The sequence below is a fragment of the Lucilia sericata genome, unplaced genomic scaffold, assembly GCF_015586225.1.
Source record: "Lucilia sericata isolate MDLA Ls3-8-SP2 unplaced genomic scaffold, ASM1558622v1 Contig000580F_arrow, whole genome shotgun sequence".
In the NCBI taxonomy this organism is placed as follows: domain Eukaryota; kingdom Metazoa; phylum Arthropoda; class Insecta; order Diptera; family Calliphoridae; genus Lucilia; species Lucilia sericata.
In genome coordinates this window covers 104364-130796 of record NW_023994587.1, presented here as the reverse complement: position 1 = coordinate 130796, position 26433 = coordinate 104364, and the positions used below count along the sequence as shown (strand labels likewise).

General features: G+C 30.1%; 1 protein-coding gene across 1 annotated transcript in view; it reads left to right on the top strand.

Annotated features, from left to right (window-relative positions):
* Positions 1–1637: 1637 nt before the first annotated feature.
* LOC119606405 (low-density lipoprotein receptor-related protein-like) overlaps positions 1638–26433 on the top strand; it is a gene marked incomplete at its 5' end in the record, with an annotated part of 63517 nt that continues 38721 nt past the window's right edge. Inside the window, 3 exon segments of the mRNA XM_037959909.1 lie at positions 1638–1663; positions 1665–1720; positions 1808–1936. Of these exon segments, the coding sequence (XP_037815837.1) occupies positions 1638–1663; positions 1665–1720; positions 1808–1936 (211 nt within the window).

Genomic DNA, 26433 nt, shown 5'->3' with positions numbered 1-26433 from the left:
CCATATAAGGTCCACTTCTGAGAATAACTTAAACGCACATCTTTCATTGTCAAATAAAGTTATCTTGAGAAAATTCGACACTTATATGTTTTGTCTTTACATAAATCACTCTACGAAATTTTTTCGGGATAGGCCCTTAATTGCTCATAGCTCCTATATAAAGTCCACTTCCTAAAATTACCTAAACGCACCTATTGGAGTAAAATTATACTTGATCTTTTTCGGCATTATACGAAATTGTTTCCTGATCGGTGCATAATTGGTAACAACTCCCTTATAAGGACCATTTCTGAAAATTACTTGAACGCACATTTTATACATAGGTATACAATTTTTTCTGAATCGGTCCGTATTTGGTCACAACTCCGATAGAAAGGCCATTTCTGAAAATTATTTAAACGCACATTTTATACACATTTAGGTATAAAATTTGACGTAAATGTGTATTTTGTATATATGTATATAAATCATTGTACGGAATTTTTTCCGAACCGGTCCATATAAGGTTAATTGTTGAAAATCACTTAATACCACTTAATTCGTTATTAAATTATTATATCCGGATAAAATTCGACATAAGTATGTTCTGTGTATAGATAAATAATTCTAAATTTTTCTGGACCTAATCAAAATTAGTTCGACAAAAATTTTGGCGAGTTATCTAAAAAATAGATAGTTAGATGGGTTTCAATATAAAGTAGCTTGCTGGTGGAGGGTATTTAAGATTCGGCATAGCCGAATATAGCACTCTAACTTGTTTTGGTTTTGTTTTATTTTTTGCTGTTATTCTCGTGGTAGAGTGATTTTTTGTTTGTTTTGTTGTCAAAGTTATTGTTGTTGTTGCTGCTGTTGTGTTGTATTGTCTGTTATGAGGGCTCCCCAATGATTCAACAGTGGTTGCAATCGTCAACAACAATAATAATAACAGCAGCAGTGAAAAATTCAGCAGCGGTGTGAGTAGCAAACAAAAAGTTGTTGAATGTTTTGTATACTCCACACAGTGTTAGACCCTGCAGTTGGGGGTAGCTGTCTCAAAATAATAAAATAGATGAATGCTTTACTTCGATAACTAATGGAGAGTTGGCTGGGTAATTGTAAGCAGACAGTTAGTAACTTAATGCTAGGTTAATTGCTCTTTACATATCATACTTTGCATACGACAAGTAAAACAAATATTAAGCAAACAGTAAAGTGATTATTCCTTGAGAAACTGCTGATAAACTGAGAGCTCCTTTACATTCATATTTACCAGAATAACATAACATATATATGCATATTTGTTGAAGGGATATTTTGTGTTGCTTAAAAAGTCATATACATTTACATTTTAATTTATCAAAATATTTAATACATAAGAAACTGACTGCTTTCCTGTTACAGCCTTGCTGTTTAAAAAATGAACATAAATTAAAAATAATATTAAAATATTAAAAAGAATACAAATACACTTAGTATAAATTCAAATTTAATGAGTACCTATGTATATATTTATTAATTGTTTAAATTTCCTTTTCCTTGTTCCATTTGTAGGTGGTTTAGCTGATGGTGGCCGTATTTGTTTTGGTGATAGCAGCGATGTAGGACATGGCGGTATTATAGCCACACCAAATGTATTATGTTCTCCGGCATAATTTCGTTGCAATGATGGTAAATGCATCCTCAATGTGGGTGTGTAATTATCAAAAAGATTGCGAGGGTGGTGAAGATGCACAGCAATCGCGTCTTAAGTTTTAAACATAAATATTTGATTAATGTCTGTTATTTGTAAAAAAAAACTCTTTCATATTTTATTTGTTTTGTTTTGCAGCACCCCCTGAATGTGAGCCGGGTCAAATAAGTTGCGGCCAATATGTGTTTAATAAAACTTATTGTATACCACCGCATTTTCGTTGTGATATGATAGAAAATTGTGGCAAATCGGATGAGGCACAGTGCAGTAAGTGTGACTCTTTGTATTTTTTTTATATTATACATAAATCATATTTATTTTTATTGAAAAAGTTGAAAAGTTGAAAAGGAATCTTGAATCTAATTCAAAAAATAAAATCCTAAAAGTATGATATGTGCAAGTACATGATGCAGTACATCGTGCTAAGGGGCGTATAATTAATAATTATAAACAAAATAAATAATACGTATAGAGGGTCTTCAATAAACGTATATGATGATTTGGATGGTATAGTATCCTACTCGAGGATTATCGATTGTACTCAGTTCTTTGTCCTGGTATAAATATTCCGTACTTACCAGAGTGTTTATATGATAGAACTTGCTCTCTTCTATATTTATTATCTTATAAATTTACAAATGCTTAATAATGAATTAATTAAACAAAAAGTTATGACCAATTTCAATTACATTCAACTTAATACCATTTCCTTTAAAGTTGCCTTTATTGATTGTACTTATGGGAAACTTATAAAAAGGGGTTAATTTCTTTGAAAATTTATTATTGTTTAATGACTGCAAAAATGTTTTCTTCTTACGTGCTGCTTTCAACAAAATATAATAAAGTTTTATAAAGGTTGTTGTTTGTTTGCTATAAACTTTATTACTTTCATCTTTCTTAAAACCTTTAAGGGTGGCAATACTTCTTTTAGTTCATGTGGCTGTCATTTCAAGTGAATTCTTATTTTAGAAATACATAATTCTTGGTATTAAAAACCCTTAATGCAGTACATTTTATTTAAGGAGCTAAATAAATTACTTGTTTTATTATTATTTAAAATTATATAAATTGTCTTTTATTTTAGCACGTAAATTTAGATAAACCTAAAAAAACATATTTACAATTAGGGATGTTTCTTATGATTTGAATCTAAAATCTTAATGAATCTCTCAACTCTCTCTTCTTTGATTACTAAGAGCCAGTAGAGTATACTTTTCTGGCTCTAAAACTCTAATTGACTTGTTTATTAACAGTTACCTTAAATTGTAATTTCATTAGTTACATATTTGTTTACCTGGGAACAGTTAAGTATCAAGCTAAAGTTTTGTATATATTAAAAGTTTTGAATTGTAGAGTTTCAGAAGGGGTTCATTCTTAATAACGACTAAAGCTAAAGTAAATCTGTATAAAAATATTTCTTTGGGATTTATTTTAAAATAACTAAAATTTTCAACAACAACTTTTCTACGTTTCTTTCATTACAAATGCAACATCCTCTAACATGTTCTAAAAAATAAGCAGAATTGTGTAAATAATGGTGTTACATTTAAATAACAACACGTAAAATAAAGTATAACAATTGAAAAACCTTTATCCAAGATTTTCCAACAGATCTTCCCTCCACACTGTACAACATTTTAATATTGTATATTTTTTTCATTATTTATTCTAAAAAGCTTAAAGCAGAACATTAAGAAATCTTTACGTTTTTCACAATAAAGAATAAAAAGTAGAAAAATTTATTTATTTTTGCAAACAGCTTGAAATAATTCAAAAAATAAAAGCCCAAAAATATGCTACGTATATGCAAAAATGTAAAAGTAATGCTGTACTTTGTGCTAGGGGGCGTATAATTAACAATTATTTTAAACAAAATAAACAATACGTATAGAGGGTCTTCAATAAATTTTTAATAATTTATTCAAACTCATATCTTCTATTTAATAATCTAATATCTCGACCATTTCGGTCTCTAATTTATTTATAATGTTACAAACTATTTAAACAATGATTATTCTAAAGTAAAGTATTTATAGAAACATTAAATATTTAACTCTAGCAAATATTCAAGTGTTTGACTTTGTTTATTTATTTACTCATATAATTTACTCGAATAAAATCTTATTATTGTTACAAATTGTTTAAGCAAATAAACAGTTATTAAATAATACATTTACAATATGAAAATTTCATTATTTATTTTGATATTTACAAAAATAAAATAAAAGAAAATATTACTTGACAAAACTTTATTTATTTACTTAAAGACAGTACAGAAGCAACTTTTTTTACGTTATTCAACCAGAATAAGAAGATGAGACAAAAGAACAACAATATGTATGACAATTGTCTTTTTATTGCTGCTGCTGTTCCTATAAATTTCATTGTTGACAATATGTGTATGTCTGCCTGCCTTACATGAGTACTATATACTGGCATAAAGTATTAAAGTCTGCAACAAAGATAAACTTTTAAGGAATATTTTTACAAATACATAATGTTGTAGATATTCCTGCAACTATGTAAACAGTAGAAGATAAATACAAGACAAACAATAACAACAACAGGAAGATATTGTATGCAATCAATCCTTTAAGTTTGTAAATGTTGACTGCACTGTTACATCCATATGGATGTAAACTATAAACATTGTTATCCATGTATATATATATATGTAAGTATATATGTATATGTAGATAAAGTAATGCGTATATGCGATATTCAGTAGCATAGACTTACCTTCACCTGTTTATCGGTTTGCATTTCATGAAATCATATCAGTTACTTCTTTGTATTTGCTGCCTTTCAGAAAACATTTCTTTTCACAAGCATAAATATGTATTGCCCATCACTGCAAACAGTTGTTTATAAATGTATCATAATTTATGTATAATGTTTGTGTGCAAACATTTGTCTTAGCAATAGATGCGTGAACTTATTCTACAGGATGTTGAAATATTAAATATGTTAAAGCTTTTCCGTAGGAATAGTATTTCTCCATAGCTATAGCATTACTTTAGAAGAAATACCACCGCCCCTTTGTGAGTCTTGTATGCAGGTGGCAATTTGCGTACCTAGTTCTGTTTGTCCCTGTACAAGCACTTTGCTCGAGAACTCGAGCTATCTAATCTCTGATCATTGCTGCCCCGTTGGGTAACTTCCGAGATGGCATTTTTACAACCTCGAGGAGAGGATGGCCTCTGTTGATTCGGCAAACAGCACATAGAGACGTGATTCAAAACATGACCGAAATAGGAATCCATCAAATATGCCTAGGACTTGTTCTCACCCAGACTGTGGTAAATCTGGTATGAACAGAGTAAAACCTAAACATACCCAGACAAGGAAGGAAAATTCAAAGATTTGTATAATTTCTATAAGAAACCTTTCATCCATCACCCTTCAAAGTAATACACTTCTTATATATCCGACATATTCACTCTAGTTATCATGGTGGATTAAGGTCGTATACCCTTTCATCCGTGTCATATACACTTGACACCAACACATTTCTAACGCTTAGCTCCATAGTCATTCCTCTGCTGTGTAATTTACCGACCCTATATGTATACTCTAGATCCTTATAGATAGCGGTGCCGATTAAGCCACGTCCGTCTGTCTGCCTGCATGTCTCTTGAAATCAATTTTCTGAAGACTCTAGATATTAATTTTATAAGACATCAGCAAAATATCCGAGCACCCTCATAAAATGTTGCAAGAAAACTACAACAACCCACAGCTTCTTATGGTATATGTTGTTATACCCGTCAGCAAAAGAGGTATATTGATTTTGGGGGGTATATTGATTTTGTCATTCCGTTTGTAACACATCGAAATATTAGTCATAGACCCACAAAAGTATATATATTATGGGTCCTTATTAAATTCTAAGACGATCTAGCCAAGTCTGTCTATAGATAAGAATTGTTTGACATTCAAAACGGCAAAATCGGTCGAGGATTTTGGATAGCGCTCATACAAGTGGACCCCCGAAAAGAGCTTAAAGGGACATATCTGTCTCAAAAGTACGAGTATAGTGATGAAATTCGACATTATTATACCAAATTTTATGAGGATCGGTCAATAATTGACCCTACCCCGTATAAGGTCCCCTTCAAAAAATTACTATAACGCTCATTACTGGCTTAAAAATAAGAATACAGCGATAAAATTCGACACACATAAGTTTCATGCAAGTCAAAATCTCTCGACCATGTTTTATATGGATCAGTCAATAATTGACCCTACCTCCTTATAAAGTCCCCTTCAGAAAATTTAACCCTTATTACTGGCTTAAAAATACGAGTAATTTGACATAAGTCTCTTACGAGCAAAATCCTCTTTACCAAATTTTGTGTGGATCGGTCCAAAATTGACCTTACCCCCCCATATAAGGTCCTCTTCAGATAATTACTTTAACGCTCATTACTGGTTTAAAAGTACGAGTATAGAGATGAAATTTGGCATAAGTAATTTTATTACGAGCCAAAACCTAAGAAAATTTTATAGGAACGTAAATCATTCTACCGAATTTCTTGCGGAAAATGTCCGGAAGTCATATTCTATGTAAACTTCAAGCTTGGGGGTAATGACTACATTTTCAATTACAATTACATGTAATTGTAATTGAAGTTTTGCCAATTACAATTATTTTTAATTGTAATTGAAGTTTTGCCAATTACAATTACTTCCGACTGTAATTGAAGTTTTGCCAATTACAATTACTTGTAATTGTAATTGAAGAAATTCCAATTACAATTACTTGTAATTGTAATTGAAGAAATTCCAATTACAATTACTTGTAATTGTGAATTTTTTTCCTTATAATTACATGTCATTTGTAATTAGTAATACCTAAATTACAATTACAAGTAATTGTAATTGAAAATTTCAATTACAAATACAAGTAATTGTAATTGGCAAAACTTCAATTACAATTACAAGTAATTGTAATTGGTTATTGTTCAATTACACATTACAAGTAATTGTAATTGACCTTTTAATTAATTGCTTTGTGTAATCATTACCCCCCATGTTTAAAAAACATGTTTTATATAAACCAAAATCGGTCTAAAAAAATTATGAAAAATTTAATGGTGGGTATATGAGATTCGGCACAGCCGAATTTAACACTCTCACTTGTTATACCCTCCACCACCATCAGTGGTGATAGAGGGTATATATAATTTTGTCATTCCGTGTGTAACACCAAGAATTATTCATCTGAGACCCAACAAAGTATATATATTCTGGGTCCTTATGAAATTCTGAGTCGATTTAGCTATGTCCGTCCGTCTGTCTGTCTCTCTGTCTGTGTAAAACATGCTCACGTTAAAACGAAGCAATATAATTTAACCAAATTCACCCAAAAATATTCATTATTATCCGGTACAGTTTGGTATTAAAAATGAGCAATTCGGTTCACATTGGGAAAAGTTATGAATCAAAATTTAAAACAACTCTGAAAAAAATAAGCATTTTTTACACATTCTGATGTAATTTTCCGGTTCAGTTTGGTATTGAAAATGAGCATAATTGGTTCACGTTGGGAAAACTTATGAATCAAAATTTAAAACAACTCCGAAAAAATAAGCATTTTTTACACATTCTGATGTAATTTTCTCGAAAACTATGCAAGATAATTTCAGTCAGAAAGTCATCATAAATTCGTTTCTACACAAGATCTTGATTCCTGCTGAAAATTGCCAGAATCGGTCCATAATTTCATATACTTCCCATACAAAAGTACATATTTCCGGAAAATGAGTTTTTTGTTAATAACTTCCGTCAGAATGGTCCATGGATCGGATGGATCGGTCCATAATTGGACATAGCTCCCATACAAGGTCCCCTCCCGAAAATCACTTAAACGCGCATAACTCATTACTAAATTGAGATATCCATATAAAATTTGGAATAAGTATTGCTCATATCCACAGAAATATTACTGAACAGAAATTATCCGATCGGTCCATAATTGGTCATAGCTCCCATACAAGGACCCCTCCCGAAAATCACTTAAACGCACATAACTCATTACAAAATATTGATATCCATACATTTAGCACAAATATTGCTCTTATATACATAAATTACACTACAAAATTGTTTTGCAATCGGTCGATATTTGGTCATAGCTCTCATACTAGGTCCCCTCCAGTAAATCACTTAAATGCACAATATTCATTGCCAAATAATGATATAGATACAGAATTTTTAAATTTTGTCTTTAATTGGCCGTAACTCCCATACAAGGTCCTTTTACGAAAATCTCTTAAACGCACATTACTCATTACCAAATAAAGCTATTGATACAAAATTTGGCACAAATATTAGTTTGGTATACAAAAATTCTATTTCAGGATTTTTTCACTATCGGTCCATAACATGGGTGCTGTCGGTCCCATGCAAGTGTCCCTTCTGAAAATCACTTGAACACACATTACTTATTACTAAATTACGATATTGATACAAAATTTGACTGAAATTTATGTACAGAAATTTAGCTTAAAGAATATTTACGATCGGTCTATAATTGGTCATATCTCCCACACTAGGTCCTGGCCCTAAAAGCAATTTAACCGTATTTAACTAGTTGCATTATCAATTTGTGTATAACAAAATTATATATATGTATTTTGAAAATCCTTAAATCTTTCACACACATGCATACATGCACATTATTAAATATCGTTAAAGCATATCTAAGGGCGCTATAAAAATATAAAAGAAAATGGCTTTTGTAATGTTCAATAAATCTTGGAATTGTAACAGATTTAAGCTGTTTAAATCTTGGGGTTTTTCTATTTAGGACATGAGAAAACTTATTTCTACAAATATTTGATCAATTAAAAAAGTATTAATATAAAAGTAGCTGGTGGAGGGTATTTAAGATTCCGCTCAGCCGAATATAGCACTCTAACTTGTTTTTGTACTTAGTTTGCTGAAAACTGAAAACAGCAAGAAGAATACGTAACGTTTGTTGTTATTGTTTTGTTATTGCTAAGTTACGGAACGGGAAGTTGTGTAGAGTTGGAAAAATTTTAGCACACTTAACTCTGGTGAAGGGTATGTAAGTTTCGGCATAATCTGATATAGAACTCTTACTTGTCCTCATTCCATTTATGTTCACTCTTCGAAAGGATGTTAATCGTTTTTGGCAATAAAAGCATTCATATATGCAAATAATTATGTAGACATTTCCATACGTTTCAACTGTTTTCAATTGTTATAGTTTAAATAGCGTAATGTATTATACTCTTAATAAATTTAATATGCTTATTAAGAAGTTTATAAATTCCGTAGATACACACATACACATATTTGGATATAAATTATTATACTTCCCCTATAAAATATATGCAATACTAAATATATAACTTTATGCCTAGAAATATGTGTTAAAATTAATATTTTATAAAGCATTATAATTATTAATACTCTGCTGTTTTGCAATAAAAATGCCCTAAAGTATGTTAGCAATACACATCACTTATAATAAATTAATGATTTTATGCATAAACTTTAATACAGAAAACATTTTAAAATTGCATACTATTAAAATTATTTAATTTTTACATAATCACATACATACATACTTATGTTTTGTTTATACATACATATTATTTGTGTGGGTTCTTTTTGTCTAAGTATGAGTTTTTTGTTTTTTCTTATAGAGCAAATTATTTTGCATTCTTTGTTGCCTGCTTATGGGTATTATTTTCCAATAACAATAATTTATGATCAAAAGGATATTTAACATTTTTTGTTGCTTCTTTTGTATTGTAAATTTAAATTTCATTTGAATTTGTTTGATAATTTTTATTATTTAATTTTATATTTTCATAGGCCCAATGGGATGTTAAATGCAAAGGACCAAATATGTTGCTATATGTTGTGATTTTAAATTAATTTATTTTTAAATTGAGTAAAGTCTGTTAAATTTTATAAAATTAATTTAATATTTATAAAATTTTTAATATCTTACTTTATTTAAAAGTAATTTTCAAAGTTAAAACTTTTTTCTACAATAAAAGGTTATAACTCTCACTAACAACAAGTTTCTTACATTTAATTATTCTCTCAAACACTGATTTGTTACTCTCATAACTCATTTGTTACTCTCTGCCTATACTTGATGTAGGGTATTATACTAACAAACATATATTTTTCCTAAAAACGATTTAAAAAAGAGTTTTATCTTGTTAAAAATTACACATAATGTTTATTTCTGTCCGAAATCCTAGGTCTCAGCATACAATTTTGGTTACAGCCCTAATATATAGACACTTATACATTTAAATAAACTCTGAAAATCTTCGAACAAGTCTACCATGTTTAATTACGTTTTTTTCAAAATGTATGTAGGTATTTCATGTCCTGTTTGTTAAGCTGTACATATACAATTTCATGTGGTAAAGTGGGTGAAAATGACAAAGCGGGACATTAACTCTGAGGAGGTAAGGGACAGAGTTATTGTGTCAGAGAGAGTTAAGTAAATTTATTATCATTTAGACATATGCCTGTCAATGATACTATAGCATACAAACAAACAAACACACATTTCAGAAGACAGAAAATTGTACAGCTTGTTGCTACTGATATTTGATTTTGACCATCTACTTTATTTACTCTTACACGCACATACTTAAACTTAATATGGAAATGTAAATATGTACATAAACTCTCATATATGAGTATGTTAAAACATGGTACATTACATGTTTGGTTTAATGTTTATTATGTTCGATACTTATTATGTACAAGCACTTCAACACGCTTTGTAATGAACGTATATGCCCTCTAACTATCTAACACTATTTATTGAGGAAAATGTAGAACAAAAATACTTACTAGGCCCCAAACTACAAATTAGTCCAAAGGAAAAGTTTAGCCAAAATGATCCTCTGTAGATTTTGATGAAATTTTCCTCATTTTATATTATATGATTCTATTTTGACAGCATATAATAAACGCACTAATTAGTACTATCTGCAATCGATAGTCATTTTCATATTTTTCACAATTTTTTCCAATTTATTAAATTTTTTATTTATTTTAATAAATTTTCTTATTTTATAAATTTTCTTATTATTTGATCTTCACAATCATATGGTCGTGAAGGTAATTTTTTGTTTTGATTTTGTTGTTTTGATTAATGTATAAGAATGATTGATTAAGCTGGAGTATAAGAGTTTTTGTCTTAGCTAAATACAGTCAGGGTACGGAACTTTCTATGGAAGTTTAAATGTCTCAAACAGTGGAAAAAAATAAAAAAATATTAAATATAAACTTATGTTAAATTTATCGAATTTTACATATTTCACCTTTATATTATGAACCGCATACATTATTTTCATTATAAAAATGAAATGAGTAGATGCATTTTTTTTTTGTCAATCAGTCTGAAGACTGAAGAAACAGACAGCATGAATGATTGGAGTTTTGTGTTTATTAGTAAATTATTTATATGGCAACGTGATAAAATATGACAATGTATTGACATTTATTGTCAAAAATGTACTAAATCTTATGAACAATAAATTTCTTTGTAAGAAGAATCTTTGGAATAATCCTTTTCCGTTGAAACTTTGACCTGAAGACATCAAACAATCATATTATTGGAGATAATCAAAATTTTCCGAAAGCATCTAATAATAATTTGATCAAACATTTAAATAAAATTGTCTTCAATCCCAAAAAATACTCAGGAACAGGTAAATTTATTACATGTATTGGTATATAAAATAGGAAAATTAATATATACTTAAATGTAATAGGAAAAGAAAATTGTCCGGAAAACTCCATCCAGCTGCCTTTGAAGCCACACTGTTTGCTTTGTTTTTTTTTTGGGGTAAAAGATACCACATTTTTATGAATGCAAACTTTTAAGAAAAGTTCATTCAACAACTCCAATTTAAGACCACAATTCCCAGACCTGACTGGGGAATCCTCTTCCAGGGGATTCCTTTGAATGACTCATCTTATTTATCTTTTGCCGGCAATTGCGGGGTAACCTCACTTTCCACACATTATTCTCATATGCTACACTCATCTTTCATCACGAAACTCATCCGAACAACAACAAATACAACCTTAACAAGACCAACACCATAATTACAATAGTTCAACAAATACTCAATTTCTCCAGCTTCACGGTTCTCATTTAACCAACAAAAAAATCAAAAAAAAAGAAAAAAAATTGTTCCAATAAAAAAAATGAAACAAAACAACAGATCAGATCAGAAAGAAAAATGAATTGCTAAAATAACCAAAACAAAATAGTGTTTCCCAAATGTGTAAAGGAACCTAAAAAAAAAAAAAAACTGTGATTCCCAAACTTTCTCTGAAAGTAATTCAAGTGTTTTAGAAAAAAAAATTTAAATATATTAATCTTGATAGAAATTTTTGAACAAACTTATAAATGATTTATTAACTAAACGCTTTAAGTGTTAAGATATAAGATTAAAGTAATTAAATAAATAATTTGGTTCCGAATGTGTTAATCAAAAAGAAAAAGAAAATCAAACAATATCAATGAACAAGAGAATTGTGCACCCTATGTTCGGTGTTACTTGCCGTGGTGAAAACCATAATTAATGATATTTAATTAATATTTAAATTAAATATTTAAATTAAAATTTGCTAAAAAAAATAAATTTTTAATTAAATTTGTGTTACTTAACTCTAATATCACAGTTAAACATGTAGGCTACTATCACAGAAGAGAATGTTTTCCAAAGATAAAATGTGAAAATAAAAAAACCATAATGATTCTAAACCATTTAAAAGATTACGCATTATAAATGTAAAAAAATTAAAAAGATAAAGTTTTAAAAGTTTATTAGAAATATAATTGATAGATTTGATGTTAAAATTTTTATTATTACCAAACATTAAAACAAATTATTAATAATTTCAACTGAAAAAAAAAACCATTAAACAGATTAAAAATCAACCCCATTGTCTAAGTTAATAATATGCAAGAAAATATTTTATAAAAGAAAAAAAATCCACAAACAATTATAGCGCACCTAACGATGCTGGAGAAGGCCTTCTACAGACTGTGTATTTGGTGAGTGATGTAAAACCTTTTGTTTTCCTTTTGGTATTATTTATATTATTTCCAAATTTATTTTTTTGCATTCCTTCCAAGATCAAAAGAAAGTAAACAAACAACCAAGAGCAAAGTTTATTAAATTTCGATCAAACATGTTGTGTTAAACGTAAATCAAACTAGTTGTAACCTAAATCGGAGTTAAAACCAGCACACAAAAGAGAATCAAACTTAACCTACTTTTGAATGCAACTTCACTGATCAAACTAAAGTTCAATGAACTTTATACAATCTTTGCTTTGTTTATTTGTTTGTTTTCTTTGACAAAATTCCACAATGGGTCTGATCATTTTAAAATGATATTATTTTTAAAATTTTTCTATTGTTAAAATTTGATTTATTTGTTATTATTTGAAATTTATATTTCATAAATTAATTAAAATTATTAAATAGTCCATAAAATATGTTTATTTCTTAATAATTAATTTCTTTCAAACTTTTAGTATCGAAATTTTTTTTGTTCAAATTTAATGAATTTTTATTGACACAGATAAAAACGAAAATTTGGATATACATATATATATATATATATATATATATTATTCTTTTGTTTAGTTTTAATTTAATTTATTTCAAAATGCATTTTTTTTTATTTTCTTTTCTTAAATGAAATTTTGTTAGAAAAAAACAAAATTATATAGTTATATAATCTTAATTCAGTACTTATGATGAATTAATTGTTGTAAAATAAAGTTCCAATATGAATAAGTAAATTTAAACCTTTTGGTCTTCTTATTTGTTGCGAATGTGAGAATTTTAGGATAAGAGTTTAGTTTAGGGGTTCTAAGAATTTTATAAATGCTATTAGAACTATGGTTGGCGAGGGTTATGAGGCATTGGTACCCATTAATATCTGGGTAGCCGAAAGTTTGGCAACTATGTAGAAAACGTCAACAATCTCTTTGAGTAAATTTCACTTTTAACTAGATTTGGGGCATTTGATAATTTGTAGTTTAATTTTATAATCTAGTTTTATTGTTTTATTAAATTCCAATGGTTTTCTTTGAGTAATTTTTTTCTCGGGAGTCTGTAATACAGAGCATGTAATCAACATTGGAAGCTAATGAATTGGACCCGAACCTCCCCACCCGACTCCTAGCTAGCTTATCGATGGCTCCCATTGTCCATTTCTTTAGTTTTCACCTACCGGAAATCGAGATATTAAACTTTTATTGACAACAAGAGCCTTGCTTAAAATTATATTCAATGACACTTTTGATTTCCTGGGTTTGGATAGGGCCTTTTAGTATAAGTTGAATTTTTTCTTAATTTATATTATTTTGGTTCATGTCTAAATATATGAAAATACAGTCTTATTTTAAGATTTCGTTTGTGAACATTACATATAAATGGCGCCCAACGTGGGCCCGAAGGAATAGCTCGATTCTTTCTGGCTCAAAATATATATTTTTTTTAATTTCGTAGATTTCATGTTTTTCTTAATTTTGAAAAGTTTTGCATTACTGTACACTTCATAATGAATAACTGTTGGAGCTTTACTGGAAATTTAGCTATTTGAGGTTTCAAGGTTTCGAATAGGCTAACCGTTTTGTGTAAAATAGTACTTTCTTTATCCTGTGTGAAGCAAGGCATAAAGTTTCAATTTTAAAATGCTCTATATTAGTTTCTTATAGTTTAGTATTTGTATTCCGATTTTTAGCCCATATTTTATTCAAGGACTTCATTAATTTGCTGCCTGCAGTTGGTGACCGGATGTAAATATGATATACCTGTAGGAACAAATGTATATTGCTAGTGGTATCAATTTTCTAAACATATTTACCTAATAAAGAGCTCCATAGACTATTTGTGTTTTCCATTTAGTTGATAGTTTTCTTATTTTGCCAAATTTAACCAATTCTTATCCTTTCTCCATTTTAAACTTTAAGAAGACCATCTACTATTAACATTTTCATTACTTTGATTTGGAATCCGAATCTTTAATTATATTTAAAAAGTTTCTTTGAAATTGTTTGATTTTTTTTTTCTTAAAAAGAAAAGGAAAAATAAAGGGAAAAGAAAAGCTACTTATTGTAAGGGAATATAAACATTTCAACTGTTAGAATTTTTTTAAACCGATTTTATAGATATCTAATTTCATTACTTGAAATTCATTAATGAATTCATTACTTTAAAAATCAATCTTGAGTGGTTCGATTATTATAGATTAATAAATGATTTTCTTTTATTAAATATTTAAATTTTCTATTGTATTATTTAAAACGCATTTTAATAATCTTAATCTCTCATCTAGTGGAAATTTTTTTTTAAATAAATTTCGTTTTTCTATATTTTAACTAATTTGCATTTGCTTGTTTAATCTATTTGGTTTGAAACCTAAATCTTAAATGTTAAGACCAATATTCTTTTTCGGAAATTGTTCTGATTTCAAAAAAAAAAAAAAATAACGATTATATTGATATAAAAAATTTTATGTGTTCTATTAAACTTTACTAACTCTGTTCGGTAAATGAATTATATGAATTCACCTCCTCCTTAAGATTGAGAAACTATTTTTGCTTTTGTTTAAGAGTTTCAAATTAGTCATACAATTTAATATTTAACTACGTTATAGAATTGTTTAGATTTTGGTTATATATTGTCCATTATGGCATCCGAGCCAACTTCTCCCGCAGGTGCAATACCACCACCTTTGCCTACGGCTCCAGTGGTCATAGAACCTTCTGTTTGCCATATTTGCAAGAAATCTATGGAAGAAGGCCAGGAATGTCTGATTTTAAACCAATGTAGTCATCCTTTTCACGGCTTGTGTATTGAAACTCATTTAGCTACCTCTTCCGAATGTCCTGTGTGCAACCGTAATTGTCAACTGTCAGAATTAAGAAAATTGGTAATACAACAAAGAGGTTCTTTACCAAGACCTTCGGGTACAAAACCAAGAGGTGCAATGGCACGCCATTATCAAACGAGAAGCGTTAGTAGGAATTTAGGACAGGAGAATTTTGACACGAATCAGAATGTATATTCTACAGATCAACAAGTCAGAGCTCCTGAAGCTAACAACCAAAACGTAGCAATTGAGAATTCTGCTCAACAAAATATTAACTCAGCTAATGTTAACAATAGTGGTGTAGACTACAGTGAAATCAATAGATTAATTGAACAAAACCTAACACGACTTTTAGGCAATTTAAATATACTTCCAAATACAAATCCAGATCAGTCACAAAACCCTAATCGACCACCTAGTTTGAATAATTCCAATTTACACTTATTTGATCAGCCAAATGTAAACATTTTAAATTCCCCTATACGTCCCAATTCAGCCGGTAATTCATACCATAGTACATTAAATGCTGATAAGATATCTTTAATTATTCAGAATTGGAATGTCAAATTTGACGGCACTTCTAACGGATTAAATATCGAGGAATTTTTATACCGCATTAGGACTCTGACCAAGGACTATTTTAATAGTGATTTTTCAATTATTTGCCGAAATTTGCACATTTTATTGACAGGGAAAGCAAGAGAATGGTACTGGCGTTATCATAAACGGGTACAAATAATAGAATGGAACGAGTTTTGTGAAGCGATTAGATGCCAGTATCGAGAGTTCAAGTCGTCATTTGATATAAGAGAGGAAATTCGTAACCGAAAACAAAAACCTGGTGAAACGTTCGATTCCTTCTTTGAAGCCGTTTCTACCATCATGGATAAACTTCCTACTCCTATGTCAGAACTTGAGCTTATTGAAATTTTAGCTAGGAATTTGAGACCTGAGACCTTTTCCACGTCGTATCGCAGAACTTTCAACCGACGATTTTAATGAAACTGTACAATTTTCTGAAGAATTAGATCCCAATTTATCTGTAAATGCAATCCATAATGCGGAGTTTAATGGCAAGTGTTGGAACTGCGATGAAATTGGCCATCACTGGCATGATTGCATGAAAGACAGAACAGTCTTTTGTTATGGGTGTGGTGAGAAACAAATTTATAAACCGAATTGTGTAAAATGCGCATCAAGAAAACAAACACTGTCAAAAAACTTAAAACCTCCATTTTCAAAAGAGACCAAACCATAACAAATGAACATTTCTCTACTCAAAACTTTCCTGATATTGAACTCGGCAACACTAAATTGGACAATGACTTGATCTGTGAAAATGATAAAATTGAAACTCGGCATAAAGGCCATGATGATATCCCAAATATACCAGATAATGACCCATTTGAAACTAAACATGACTATGACTTAGATTCTGAATTTGATAAAATTGAAACTCGGCGTAAAGTCCATGATAACCACAATAACCTTGATGAGGACCTTTGCAAAACGGAACACGACAAGGAAATCGATTATAAATTTGGTAATGTTGTAATTCGGCGAAAAGACCAGGATACAAATAATAACTTTAAAGACCACAGATCTATAGCTCCTTATCCTCGGTTACCATACCACAAACGTTGGGAATTATATATAGAGAAAAGAAATCAAATTTTTAATGGTTCATCCAGTTCACTACCTTTATACAAAAAAAAGCAAACGTGCAACAATACGAATGAGGAATTTTTATAAACTTAGGAGATTTTGTAGAAAATATTTGGTATCAACTATAGTGTCAAATGGCAAAGACATGAGATATTATGCGAAAGTTAAATTTTTGAATTTTGAGGAATATGGACTGTTAGATACAGGTGCAAACATTAGTTGTATTGGTGCAGAGCTGGCAATGTATGATTTCTCGAAATTTACTAATTTCAATAAGTGCAAATCGTATGTCAAAACTGCTGATGGTAAATTACAACCTGTCATAGGCTGGCTAGATGCAATTATTTCATTCAAAAACTTGACAAAGCCGTTAAAATTATTTATAATCCCCAGTATTTCACAACGTCTTATACTTGGGTTAGATTTTTGGCGTTTATTCAACCTCTGTCCAGATTTTATTGGATCTCCTAACGTGATTGCACTTAATAATTCCACAAATAGTCCGGCAGAACTTCATAGTATGACTGATGTCTTATCTGATTTTGCCAAAAGTAATGATCCTCTAGTTGCAAATTTTTATCCTCTAAGTTTAGAACAAAGAAACCAGTTAGATTCTATAATAAGTTTATTCCCAAATTTTGATAAACAAGGCCTAGGTAGGACGAAGTTAATTGAGCATAAAATCGATGTAGGTAACGCTACTCCTGTTAAGCAGAGATTTTACCCCGTTTCTCCGGCCGTAGAGAAGCTAATGTTCGGGAAAATTGATAGAATGCTAGCTCTAGGCGTAATTGAACCATCATCGTCTCCTTGGAGCTCACCTATGAGACTAGTAGTTAAGCCCAATAAGGTGCGATTATGCCTAGATGCTAGAAAATTGAATCAGGTTACTAAAAAGGATGCTTATCCGCTCCCTAATATTAATGGAATATTTGCCCGGTTGCCTAAGGCAAACTTAATTACCAAGCTCGACCTTAAGGACGCGTATTGGCAAATTGGCCTGAACGAAAGTTCAAAACATTTAACTGCGTTTACTGTACCTGGACGTCCTTTGTACCAGTTTGTGGTAATGCCCTTTGGGCTTTGTAATGCGCCACAAACAATGTGCAGATTAGTTGATGAACTCATTCCCCCAGATTTGAAAAATTCAGTTTTTGGTTATTTGGATGACATTATAATCGTTTCTGAAGATTTTGAAACCCATATCGAGATTCTGGTAAGACTAGCATCCCAATTTCGAAAGGCGAATTTAACGTTAAATGTTGCAAAAAGCCAATTCTGTGTGACTAAAGTAAATTATTTAGGGTTTGTGATAGGGGATGGTGGAGTTACAACGGATCCTGAAAAAATCAGTGCGATTGTCAACTGGCCTGTTCCTAAAAACCTGAAACAAGTGAGAGGATTCCTTGGATTGGCGGGATGGTACCGCAGATTTATCAAAAACTTTTCATCGGAAGTAAGTCCTATTACTGATGTAGTGAGCACTAAAAAACGATTTTCTTGGACGAGTGAAGCTCAAGTTGCCTTTGAGAAAATAAAAAATCTGCTCACAACAGCTCCAGTCCTCACTAATCCTGACTTCTCCAAAAAGTTTTTCCTGCACTGTGACGCGAGTGATTATGGCATTGGCGCAGTTCTGGTGCAATTGGATGCCCAAGGAGAAGAAAAGCCCATTGCATTCATGAGTAAAAAGCTTAATGCAGCGCAGCGTAATTACTCCGTCACAGAGCGGGAATGCTTAGCGGCTTTGGAAGCGATTAAGAAGTTTAGGTGTTACCTGGAGATGCAGGAGTTTGAGGTTGTGACAGATCACTCAAGTCTTCTATGGCTTATGAAACAACCCGATTTAAGTGGCCGTCTTGCTCGATGGGTATTCAAATTACAACCATATAAGTTCACAATTAGCCACAGAAAGGGGAAAGAACATATAGTACCCGATGTGTTATCTAGAATACTCATTGATGAAATAAACGCGTTAGAAATTATAGAACCGGAAGTTGATTTAAATTCACCCTATTTCAATGACGCTGAATATAATGATCTTAAGGCAAAAGTAAAGGATAATCAAACCAAATATCCGGATATAAAAGTAGAAGAAAAGTATGTATATATTCGCACAGAACATTATTCAGGTGAAGAAGAGCAAGAAAATCGTGCATGGAAGTTATGGATACCTTACCGGCTCCGGGAAGAAACCATTAAACGAACCCATGATACACCAACAACTTCACATGGAGGAATGGTAAAAACGTTGGAGTTGCTGCGACGAAATTTCTATTGGCCCGGTATGGTAAGAGATGTCCGGAATTACATCAGAAACTGTGATGTTTGCAAGATGACTAAAGCTCCTAATGTAATAATGAAACCGCCTATGGGGAGCCATATTATTTCTGAAAGACCTTTTCAGCGATTATATATCGATTTATTGGGACCCTATCCTAGAAGCAAGTCAGGATATATAGGATTGTTAATAGTGCTTGATCACCTTAGCAAGTTTCACTGGCTATGTCCTCTGAGAAAATTTACATCAATTAACATTCAAAATTATTTAGAACACAACATTTTTCATACATATGGTGTTCCAGAGGTCATAGTCAGTGATAATGGCAGCCAATTTAAAGCCAACGATTTGAATGCCTTTTTTACAAAATATGGTATCAAACATGTTTACACTGCGTATTATTCCCCCCAATCCAATGCGTCTGAAAGGGTTAACCGTTCACTGATAGCTGGAATAAGAGCCTACCTCAAAAATGACCATCGACTTTGGGATGAACAACTCAGTGCTATAAGTTGTGCTCTACGAAACTCCTATCATCAGGCCATAAACAATTCACCCTACCATGCGCTTTTCGGTTTTGATATGATCACACATGCTTCATCCTACGACCTCCTTCGAAGATTACAGCTATTAGATGAACCCTTTGCCAAAATCTCAAGGGATGATAATCTTCAGCTTATTAGGAAAAATTTGCGAAAATATATAAAGGAAGCATATGGGAAAAACCAAAAACAATATAACCTACGTTCAAAACCACAAACATTTGGCATTAACCAGGAAGTTTTTAGACGTAATTTTGCTCACAGCAATATGGAAAAAAACTTTAATGCTAAATTGTCTCCATTATTTGTCAAGGCTAGAATTCGGGAAAAATTAGGAAACCATTATTACGTCCTAGAGGACTTACAGGGAAAATTAGTTGGCACATATCACGGAAAGGACATTCGGGCATAAACTTTAGTTTCTATCTATTTTGCTAAGTGAAAACTTGCAAAATATATAGTTTTGTAATGAACGTATATGCCCTCTAACTATCTAACACTATTTATTGAGGAAAATGTAGAACAAAAATACTTACTAGGCCCCAAACTACAAATTAGTCCAAAGGAAAAGTTTAGCCAAAATGATCCTCTGTAGATTTTGATGAAATTTTCCTCATTTTATATTATATGATTCTATTTTGACAGCATATAATAAACGCACTAATTAGTACTATCTGCAATCGATAGTCATTTTCATATTTTTCACAATTTTTTCCAATTTATTAAATTTTTTTATTTATTTTAATAAATTTTCTTATTTTATAAATTTTCTTATTATTTGATCTTCACGATCATATGGTCGTGAAGGTAATGTTTTGTTTTGATTTTGTTGTTTTGATTAATGTATAAGAATGATTGATTAAGCTGGAGTATAAGAGTTTTTGTCTTAGCTAAATACGGTCAGGGTACGGAACTTTCTATGGAAGTTTAAATGTCTCAAACAGTGGAAAAAAATAAAAAAATATTAAATATAAACTTATGTTAAATTTATCGAATTTTACATATTTCACCTTTATATTATGAACCGCATACATTATTTTCATTATAAAAATGAAATGAGTAGATGCATTTTTTTTTTGTCAATCAGTCTGAAGACTGAAGAAACAGACAGCATGAATGATTGGAGTTTTGTGTTTATTAGTAAATTATTTATATGGCAACGTGATAAAATATGACAATGTATTGACATTTATTGTCAAAAATGTACTAAATCTTATGAACAATAAATTTCTTTGTAAGAAGAATCTTTGGAATAATCCTTTTCCGTTGAAACTTTGACCTGAAGACATCAAACAATCATATTATTGGAGATAATCAAAATTTTCCGAAAGCATCTAATAATAATTTGATCAAACATTTAAATAAAATTGTCTTCAATCCCAAAAAATACTCAGGAACAGGTAAATTTATTACATGTATTGGTATATAAAATAGGAAAATTAATATATACTTAAATGTAATAGGAAAAGAAAATTGTCCGGAAAACTCCATCCAGCTGCCTTTGAAGCCACACTGTTTGCTTTGTTTTTTTTTTGGGGTAAAAGATACCACATTTTTATGAATGCAAACTTTTAAGAAAAGTTCATTCAACAACTCCAATTTAAGACCACAATTCCCAGACCTGACTGGGGAATCCTCTTCCAGGGGATTCCTTTGAATGACTCATCTTATTTATCTTTTGCCGGCAATTGCGGGGTAACCTCACTTTCCACACATTATTCTCATATGCTACACTCATCTTTCATCACGAAACTCATCCGAACAACAACAAATACAACCTTAACAAGACCAACACCATAATTACAATAGTTCAACAAATACTCAATTTCTCCAGCTTCACGGTTCTCATTTAACCAACAAAAAAATCAAAAAAAAAGAAAAAAAAATTGTTCCAATAAAAAAAATGAAACAAAACAACAGATCAGATCAGAAAGAAAAATGAATTGCTAAAATAACCAAAACAAAATAGTGTTTCCCAAATGTGTAAAGGAACCTAAAAAAAAAAAAAACTGTGATTCCCAAACTTTCTCTGAAAGTAATTCAAGTGTTTTAGAAAAAAAAATTTAAATATATTAATCTTGATAGAAATTTTTGAACAAACTTATAAATGATTTATTAACTAAACGCTTTAAGTGTTAAGATATAAGATTAAAGTAATTAAATAAATAATTTGGTTCCGAATGTGTTAATCAAAAAGAAAAAGAAAATCAAACAATATCAATGAACAAGAGAATTGTGCACCCTATGTTCGGTGTTACTTGCCGTGGTGAAAACCATAATTAATGATATTTAATTAATATTTAAATTAAATATTTAAATTAAAATTTGCTAAAAAAAATAAATTTTTAATTAAATTTGTGTTACTTAACTCTAATATCACAGTTAAACATGTAGGCTACTATCACAGAAGAGAATGTTTTCCAAAGATAAAATGTGAAAATAAAAAAACCATAATGATTCTAAACCATTTAAAAGATTACGCATTATAAATGTAAAAAATTAAAAAGATAAAGTTTTAAAAGTTTATTAGAAATATAATTGATAGATTTGATGTTAAAATTTTTATTATTACCAAACATTAAAACAAATTATTAATAATTTCAACTGAAAAAAAAAACCATTAAACAGATTAAAAATCAACCCCATTGTCTAAGTTAATAATATGCAAGAAAATATTTTATAAAAGAAAAAAAATCCACAAACAATTATAGCGCACCTAACGATGCTGGAGAAGGCCTTCTACAGACTGTGTATTTGGTGAGTGATGTAAAACCTTTTGTTTTCCTTTTGGTATTATTTATATTATTTCCAAATTTATTTTTTTGCATTCCTTCCAAGATCAAAGAAAGTAAACAAACAACCAAGAGCAAAGTTTATTAAATTTCGATCAAACATGTTGTGTTAAACGTAAATCAAACTAGTTGTAACCTAAATCGGAGTTAAAACCAGCACACAAAAGAGAATCAAACTTAACCTACTTTTGAATGCAACTTCACTGATCAAACTAAAGTTCAATGAACTTTATACAATCTTTGCTTTGTTTATTTGTTTGTTTTCTTTGACAAAATTCCACAATGGGTCTGATCATTTTAAAATGATATTATTTTTAAAATTTTTCTATTGTTAAAATTTGATTTATTTGTTATTATTTGAAATTTATATTTCATAAATTAATTAAAATTATTAAATAGTCCATAAAATATGTTTATTTCTTAATAATTAATTTCTTTCAAACTTTTAGTATCGAAATTTTTTTTGTTCAAATTTAATGAATTTTTATTGACACAGATAAAAACGAAAATTTGGATATACATATATATATATATATATATATATATATATATATATATATATATATATATATATTATTCTTTTGTTTAGTTTTAATTTAATTTATTTCAAAATGCATTTTTTTTTATTTTCTTTTCTTAAATGAAATTTTGTTAGAAAAAAACAAAATTATATAGTTATATAATCTTAATTCAGTACTTATGATGAATTAATTGTTGTAAAATAAAGTTCCAATATGAATAAGTAAATTTAAACCTTTTGGTCTTCTTATTTGTTGCGAATGTGAGAATTTTAGGATAAGAGTTTAGTTTAGGGGTTCTAAGAATTTTATAAATGCTATTAGAACTATGGTTGGCGAGGGTTATGAGGCATTGGTACCCATTAATATCTGGGTAGCCGAAAGTTTGGCAACTATGTAGAAAACGTCAACAATCTCTTTGAGTAAATTTCACTTTTAACTAGATTTGGGGCATTTGATAATTTGTAGTTTAATTTTATAATCTAGTTTTATTGTTTTATTAAATTCCAATGGTTTTCTTTGAGTAATTTTTTTCTCGGGAGTCTGTAATACAGAGCATGTAATCAACATTGGAAGCTAATGAATTGGACCCGAACCTCCCCACCCGACTCCTAGCTAGCTTATCGATGGCTCCCATTGTCCATTTCTTTAGTTTTCACCTACCGGAAATCGAGATATTAAACTTTTATTGACAACAAGAGCCTTGCTTAAAATTATATTCAATGACACTTTTGATTTCCTGGGTTTGGATAGGGCCTTTTAGTATAAGTTGAATTTTTTCTTAATTTATATTATTTTGGTTCATGTCTAAATATATGAAAATACAGTCTTATTTTAAGATTTCGTTTGTGAACATTACAGCTTGGCGTACAAACTCTAGACAATATTTTTAACCAGTATTTATTCTTTTGCAAGTTTTTACATATTTTTTTTTACCACTATAAAAACATACAACTACAAAAGCAATCTGTTCATAATATTGTGTATATATGTACATAGAAAATTATTTACATTCATTGTCCTTTTATACAGAGAGGAACCCATATATACACACAGTTTAACATGTATGACAATGTTTTAACATACATATCCATACATATCTGTGCATATTAACACACTTAACGCACATATATTTACCTATTTATATTGTACATTCATGTACACATAGAATAGTTAATATGTGTATGTACAATGTACTTAGTATATGCCAACCATATCATTTCCTATCTGTCGTGTTGACATAATATAAACTTGATTAATTTTCATGTTCCTCCCTAGGGAGTTTTTGTGGTGTTGAAGGGAGGTCATTTTAAAGCTTCAGTTTTTATAATGCACTTGTATTTGTATGTACTGTGAATTATGCTCAAAGAAAAAATGCAGTAAATAAGCACAAAAACTAAAGCTTTACTACAGAAACTTACTTTCGCTAGTTTAAGAACACATACATTAACTCATTCTATCCTACAGAAAGACACGTTTGTTACCTCAGACTTTTTTTACAGGAGTTTCGCTACCTACATCGCTATAGTGGGGAGGGTATTATGCGTTTGTGCTGATGTTTGTAATACCCAAAAATATTGGTCTTACACCTTAAAGTATACCAATCGGCTCAGAATCACTTCCTGAGTCGATTAAGCTATGTCCGTCCGTCCGTCTGTCCGTCTGTCCGTCTGTCTGTGTGTCCATGTAAACCTTGAGCGAACTGTACAGGTCGCAATTTTTGAGATAATTTGATGAAATTTGGAACGTATACTTCTCTTGGTCCAAGGAATGCTATTAACAATTATTGAAATCGGTCCATTATGAGTTGAATTACCAAAATTCACTTATAAATATTAGTAAAACGATGTAATTCGGCACAAATAAGTTTTATATAAACATAAGTCCCGACATTAACCTTTATAAGGATCGGACCAATATTTGCCTTAGCCCCTATACTATATAATTATAAATAACACATGTCGGTTCAGGCCGACATGTATACCGTGTAAACCTTGTGTGCATGCAACAGCTCGCAATTTTGAATATAATTTGTTAAAATGGGTCACATATTATACTCTGGATCCAATAACGAAGGCTGTTGAAAATTATTGAAATCGGTTTTTTATTTCTCCTAGTCAGCATACAATCGTACATGAACAGACATTATTTGAAACCTATATAAGATTCGACATAAATGCTTCATTATTGAAATTAATCACATTTAATATTCGAAATTGGTGTAGGGTATCATATGGTCGGCCACGCTCGACTATGATTTCATACTTGTTTTTAATAATCCTGTGTTTTGGTTTCATATTATAGAACATACAAAAAGTACCATTTGATGAAAGTAAAAGTACCAAAGATTCACTTCCGATATATTATCATTTAATAAGGACCAAGTTTCATATGTTTCGGTTCTCTACAATAGAAAATTCATAAGGTACCATTTGAAGAATGAAAAAGTTCCAAAGAGTCCCTTTTCTAATTCAGTTAAAACATATGTTACTGGGTTTAATATTATAGTACCATTTGAGGTACGAAAAAGTCCCAAAAAGTTCTCTTTTAAATAATATATTTCAGTGTATGTTCAATAATCTTGTGATTTGGGTTCATTATATAGAATATTCAAAAAGTATCATTTGAAGAAGAGAAAAGTACCAAAAATTTACCTCTGATAGATTTTCATTTAGTCATGTTAAATTTTATGTTCCTAGGTTCAATATTAAAGAATGTACAAAAAGTACCATTTGATAAAAGAATAAGTACCAAAGATATCCCTCTTATAGATTCTTATTCAATCATGGCCGCGTAGAATAAATATGTACACGTAATTTTCAATGATCGTTAAAGTAATTTTCTAAAGGGGACCCTATATGCGGGTAGGGTCAGTTATAGACCGATCCTCAACAAATTTGGTAGAGAGATTTTGAAGGGGACCTTATATGGGGGGTAGGGTCATTTATAGACCGATCTACATAAAATTTGGTGGAGAGGTTTTGGATTGTAAGAAACTTACTTATGTCAAAGGCTCATTTATAGGCCGATCTACATAAAATTTGGCTCCTAAAAAACTT